The following is a 6,757-nucleotide window of genomic DNA, read 5'->3' on the forward strand; positions in this document are numbered from 1 at the left end:
TGTTACTACACTATCACAACACCAGAGTCAAGTACTGGACAATACTACACATATATACTCGTTACTACACTATCACAACACCAGAGTCAAGTACTGGACAATACTACACATATATACTCGTTACTACAGTATCACAACACCAGAGTCAAGTACTGGACAATACTACACATGTATCCTTGTTACTACACTATCACAACACCAGAGTCAAGTACTCGACAATAGTACACATATATATTTGTTACTACACTATCACAACACCAGAGTCAAGTACTCGACAATACTACACATACTGTATATACTTGTTACTACACTATCACAACCTCAGAGTCAAGTATTAGCTATAAAGTACTTGAAAGATTCCTGCACTTGTTCACTCTTCTACAAACATTAAGTCAAACCACAGAACTTAGTGGATACACTTAGACCACACCCACCTTTTTTTATAGTGCCAAAAAAGCGGTGAACTCCCATGATGCATTTCTACACACTGACCTGTATAGTGGTTGCTGATTGGTCGCTACCATACTGTATTTAAATGAATCATCTATGTTGCTATTTCAACATTGATCGATAGCTTTAAAGTATACATTTTATTGAATATTGTTTTTGATTGTTTAAACGCTTTGTGACCCTGGTCTGGAAAAGTACTCTATAAATACAAATTACTTACTTACTTTCTTACTTACTTACTTTGGTTGGTTGGCTGGGCGGCAAAGCATTTTGTTTGAAAGTGGGTTTTTTACTGTGAAGTTGTGGTTTAATGCAGTGTGTTTTCATAACGAAACTCCCTGCATTAAACCAGGTAACACTGAACCCCTCAAAATGACAATCGTTTGTCAACACCACTCCTGACACCATTTGTAGTAAGAAGTCATTTTGCACCATGCTAGCATATGACAAGAAGACGAACGTTTACATCTGTACGTCGAATGAATCCACACCTGGAGTCACCTGGAGAGAATGTTTGCAAACTACCTTCCCGTGCTCGGGCGAAGACGGGGGGCCGCGAGGGGGGCCGCGAGGGGGGCTTCACCTCGCCAGTACATGCGAAAAGACGGCGTTATTACTTGTTATCCCTCCTCGCTCGGCGTCGCTGACGGTAAACGTGGGCCTCCCGGTGCCCATTACAGGAGCCGCCAGATGACGGCTGAGCTCGGGGGTCCCGCGGGAGCCGGAGTCACGTGGTCCGGGGCTGCCACGAGACGTCAGCGGCAGATGGCACGGGTACCCACGGTTGGCATGGGGTGTCACTCCTCAAAGAGAGAGAGAGGGAGGGAGAGAGGGAGGGAGAGAGGGAGGAGAGAAGAAGAAGGAGCGCAGGTTCTCAGCCTTCATTGACGAGGTGTTGGCGAGAAGAAGAAGAAGAAGAAGAAGCTGCTGCTGCCGCGGGAATTCTCGGAGATAATTGGGAACATGATCCGAACTCGCTAATCGCTGGTGAGTATGTTTTATATCACAGTTTAATAGCAGCTGATTAGCTCCGCGCTAACACCCTCGCGCTAGTGCCTGCGTAAAGCTTTACTACATGTCATGTGATCAGAAAGAGTTTTTTTAACGAGACGAACAACATTTGGACGAGATGATGAACGAATAAATAGAGATAAATATGGATCTTTATTCTCTTGATTCCATGTCAATATTCAGAGACTTTAACAGAAATGTAAACAATGTGTTTTAATATTAATATTCCTGAAAAGGAAATATCTGAAAACATGAACAAACGAAAATTATAGAATTAACTTTTATTTCAATTAAACGTGTTTCATTCAATTATAGATCAAAAACTTTTAAAAAATCTGATTTAATACATTATTTATTTTAAAAAATATACTTTTTAATTTTTTGAATGACGAAGGTTTGAACGCGACGTTACAAGACTTGAATCTTGACTGAAAATAAAATATTTTAAACTTTGTGTACAAAAATAATGAGCTACAATTATGGTAAGATTAACGAAATACCGCTACAGTAAATATGAAGTACTCGTGGTACATGCGTTGGATTGAGAGCGTAAAGTTAACAAGATAAACTTTACGAAATATATCTTGACGAAGTTAATATCTAAGAACGTCGTCTATTTCAATGTTTAACTTGTGTTCGTACATAAAAATGATAATAAATGTTTTAGAAAACTAATGTAAAATAAGCCGTAAACATCGCTGGTGTATCAGTGGAGAGTAGATTTATGAAGTTTATTTATAACATGTCACCTCTGTGAGAGTGTTGCAAGCTGCTTACATCACCTATTAGAGGGACCGGCTCTTGTCTTCTTTTTTTTTTGACTACAAAAAAAGTAAAACTGCTTTGATTCGAATTTTTATACTCATTTTTGTCCTCTCATCATTCACAAACACACATCTCGTAGCACTGTATGATGACAACAGACGTGTGTTTTTGAAATGAAAATAAAAAGTGTGTTTAAATCAGATTTAAATCTTAAATAAAGTTTCAAACTTATATTAAAAGGGTTAAAACTCACGTGTCACAGTAAGAATGTGTTTCAACGGAAATCATTTTCAAATAAAAGTAAAACATTTGAGCATAAACACAGCAGGTTCTCTCGCTTGTCATAATAATAATGATCATTTCACTGAACAACGATGTTGTCAAATACTTTCTTAGGTTGTGTGTTTTTACTCAAGAGATTTGTTTCAAAAGTATCTTCATAGCGATAGTGTTAATAACCAGTGGTGCGTTCAAGTGTCAGCAAGTCATATTCGAAGCTTGTTGAGTAAATAATCTGAGTCGTGCCGTGAACGCATCACGAAAACAAATGAATAAACCGTTCAATTAACTTCCGCTCGACAGTCAATTAAGTGTTCGGCTCTCTTCGGGTTCACTCGGGTCCTCGCGTCCAATCAGAAGCCTGCTCTCATTGAAATGTTTTGGATGTTTTTGGCAGAAGAAGATGTTGACGCTGCCGTTCGATGACGCGCACATGATGTGCGAGGCCCGGTTCGGTGCCACTTACCCCCGCGACAGTCTGGCCGAGCGCCTGGACGAGCGGCACCCGGACCGGTCCGACACCGGCCCGGACGAGCTGGACGATCTGTCGGAGCGCGAGCTGCTGTCCGAGCGCGAGGACGAGCCGGACGACGAGGGCGAGCCCCCCAAGAAGCGGGGACCCCGCAAGAAGAAGGGCAAGGAGCAGATGGACCGGGCCAGGCTGCGGCGGCACGAGGCCAACGCGCGCGAACGCAGCAGGATGCACGGCCTGAACGCGGCCCTGGAGAGCCTCCGCAAGGTGGTCCCGTGCTACTCCAAGACCCAGAAGCTCAGCAAGATCGAGACCCTCAGGCTCGCCAAGAACTACATCTGGGCCCTGTCCGAGACCCTGAGCGCCGGCAAGAGGCCGGACCTGCTGGCCTTCGTCCAGACCCTGTGCAAAGGATTATCTCAGCCCACCACCAACCTGGTGGCCGGATGTTTGCAGCTCAACGCCCGGAACTTCCTCACCGACGCCAACGGGGACGTGATGTTCGCGGGGCGCGCGCCTTACGACTCCATGTACCCGTACCCGGGCTCGGACCCGAACCCGCCCGCGGCGCACGGCAGCAGCGGCGGCGGCGGCGGCGGCGACGGCGCCAAACCGTTCCGTCACTTCCCGTACGCCGGCGCGTACGAGCACTACTACGAGCCGGCGTCCCCGGAGGCCGCGAGCCCGCACTTCGACAGCGCGCTCAGTCCGCCCATGAACTTCAACGGGATCTTCTCGCTCAAGCACGAGGAGGCGCCCGAGTTCGCCAAGAGCGCGCACTATGGGATGCGTTACGCGCCCGGACGCGCGCCCATGACGCACGGCTCCATGTACCGGGTCTCCCCGGAGGCCCGCTTCCCCTACGACCTGCACGTCCGGAGCCAGAACTTCCAGGCTCAGGGGGAAGTGAACGGATCGTTCCACAACTGACGACGTACAACCGGCGCCGTTTTGTGCGTCGAGAAAACACGCGCAAAAAAATGCACAATTAAAAATCACTCGTGTGTGTTTTTTTTAATTTTCCTTTCGATATTCGCATGCAGAGGATTTATTTAAACTTCTCTTGTTTTCAAATAAATCCGCAGCAAATGTAAGATAAAAAATACGATTTAAACAAAAACATCCTCCGTCATCGAATTTTGCACCTTTTTCTGACATTTTAAATGTTTCTTTTAGCGACAAAAGGTTGAAATAAAAAGTTTCTTTTGGTTAAACGAGCTCGAAAACTGCAGAAACAATTTCTCTTTATTTATTTATTTATATTAATTTATTGTTTTACTTCTATTTAAAAATAATGAGCACAATTAAATTAACTTGAGAGATATTTGAAATGTTACCATTATCGTGGTTTATTATGATTATATATATATATATATATTAAATATATGTATTTTAAATTCTATTTAAATTATTTCCGCGTTTGTTTCAGCCTCATGTTTCTTGTTTTCTTGTGTGCTATTTTTATTTATTTATTATTTGTATTGAATTGTATCATTTGAAAAGGTGAATAAAGTACAACAATATTTGCTCTACTTTGGGGGTTTGTAACAATTTCCAAGACACTTGATAATAAAAAAAAACATTTTAATTATCGCCGTCCTTTAAGCTTTTATCAAGACAAACGTAAAATAATAAATCAAATGAGCACAAACAGTTGAATGAAGCGGAAAACGTTGTGAAAAAAAGAATTTTAACGATTAAATGCAGACGATTTTTGTTTGATTCTCAACAAACATTCATGACACACGTCACTCTGGACGGTCAGTCACGTGACTCCAGAGCCTCCATCACGTCATACACTCACAGTTGCTCTATTATCGTCGAATATTCTCATTTATTTATCATTTCACGGAACAAACACGCACCACTGTAGAGCAATAACCGAGCTATGCAAGGCAGCCACGCAATCATCGCTGAACGAACTCCAGTTTCCTCCCAAACTTTCCTTGAATATCGACGATCAAAATGAAACCGATCATCTGTATTTGCAGTAAATCGTGAAGTGATTGTAAATTGTATTTATTTGACTGTGGATAATGTACCATAAGAATTACCGCTGCGTGTTTTATTTACTTGTGAAGATTTAAAAACTCACCTGATTTTTGGGGAATCATTTAAAAAAAATGCCTTAAATCAGAGACGAGCTGCACATTCTTCGGGAAGTTTCGTGTTATTTTCTCTCGTTGCTGCTGCGACTGTGACGCACTTGTGACGTCATTCTCCACAGAAATGTTGTGATCGTGATCTTTTGAGTCGTGGATCGACACACTCGTGAAATACTGTTTTTTCTTTTTTCTTTTTCTTTGTGTGTGTGACGATGTTTGGAAACTTTATCACTTATTATAAAAAATAAATATTCGAAAAAAAAGAAAAAAAAAGTCGCAAAATCGAGCGTCGTTTAATTTTTTTCAATGTTTATTTTAGCCGAGGGACGATTGTGTGATAAATAGTGTCAACGTGGGAGCTCTTATTTTGAAAAGTCTTTTTCTTTTTTTCTTCACATGTGGGAGTGAAAATGAACTTTAATTTAATTGAAGTTGATTTGATGTCGGATGAAATGCCCTCGGAGTGTTGGAGGGCAGCCAGACACGCAGCATCCCTGCGGACTCACGTCTCTAATTCAATCTGCTGCTTCCTCCTCATAATCTCTCTTTCAACGACTTCTAGAGGCTTTTACTTTTGTTTTTATAGAGTTTTATATCAGACACATGCTCCTCCATCTTAAAAGTTTTATTTAACTTTGTTTTATCATCAAATAAATGTTTTGGATATTTTAGAGACAAACCCCGACAAACACAAATACACATTTTTATTCACCTACGCACACACATCCAAATACACGCATACACACACACACATCTACACACACATCCCTCGACACTTAACAATAATACATTCACAATTCACAATTAGTACACACACTCAGTTTAATGCACAAACTCATCATTTCCATACACACTGAAAACGTATTTAACAAACACACACACACAAGCTTTAATTCTGATTAAATCCTCACATAAACCCAAAGATACATCAAATACACACTTAAAAAATACCTGGCGGAATTACCACGTCTCTTACTCTTGATACAAACACACTCAAAAACATATATATACACATACACACACAGTTTTCTTCAGAAACACACAATATCCACGGATGTAAAAATACACTCGGACACACAACATGCTAAAAGTCACAACGGTTGCACAACTTTGCTCCTCACCGTTTTCAACACAACACACACGCACTAAAACAAACACACAGACCTAAAACCACAAGAACGCACAACTGTACACGTAAATAATGATCTTTATTGTACAAATAAACGTCTTATTTCTCAGAACTTTCATTTTATATGAAAACCAGAGTAAAACATTTTTTTTATTACTACACAACTCCTCAATAACTCCTGACACTGCAAATAAATAAATGATCACAAGTCAATAACCAGCAGAATGTGTTTGCGTCCATGAAAAGTTCTATAGTTTCACATTTTTGCTTCAATTGTTTGTTTTTTTTACAGTCATTTGTGTTTGTTGCTTCTCATGCTAACCATTAGCAATTCACTCCATTACAAATCTTTTTTTCATTTTTACCCTGTAGTTATTATTATTAGTGTTGGTACCAACTAGTCTGGCACATTTTCAGTGACGTTAACAAATTAACTAATTTATTTTCTATTTTTTGTATTAAAAATAATATATATTTATCATTTTTTGAACCAAAGGTCAGTTACGTCGTCGGACCGGAAACTATTTTATCCTTTTATACAATGCT

The 6,757-nt window shown here is 40.7% G+C and overlaps 1 protein-coding gene across 1 annotated transcript; it reads left to right on the forward strand.

The window, feature by feature from the left end:
* Positions 1 to 1,369: 1,369 nt before the first annotated feature.
* Positions 1,370 to 5,366, forward strand: neurod6b (neuronal differentiation 6b). The gene is made up of 2 exons (XM_087810797.1): positions 1,370 to 1,437; positions 2,903 to 5,366. Exon 2 carries the CDS (start codon positions 2,909 to 2,911, stop codon positions 3,905 to 3,907), a length of 999 nt encoding a protein of 332 aa, XP_087666923.1. The 5' UTR covers positions 1,370 to 1,437; positions 2,903 to 2,908; the 3' UTR covers positions 3,908 to 5,366.
* Positions 5,367 to 6,757: the final 1,391 nt, after the last annotated feature.

This window comes from Callionymus lyra, chromosome 16, assembly GCF_982586985.1.
Source record: "Callionymus lyra chromosome 16, fCalLyr1.hap1.1, whole genome shotgun sequence".
NCBI classification, from domain to species: domain Eukaryota; kingdom Metazoa; phylum Chordata; class Actinopteri; order Syngnathiformes; family Callionymidae; genus Callionymus; species Callionymus lyra.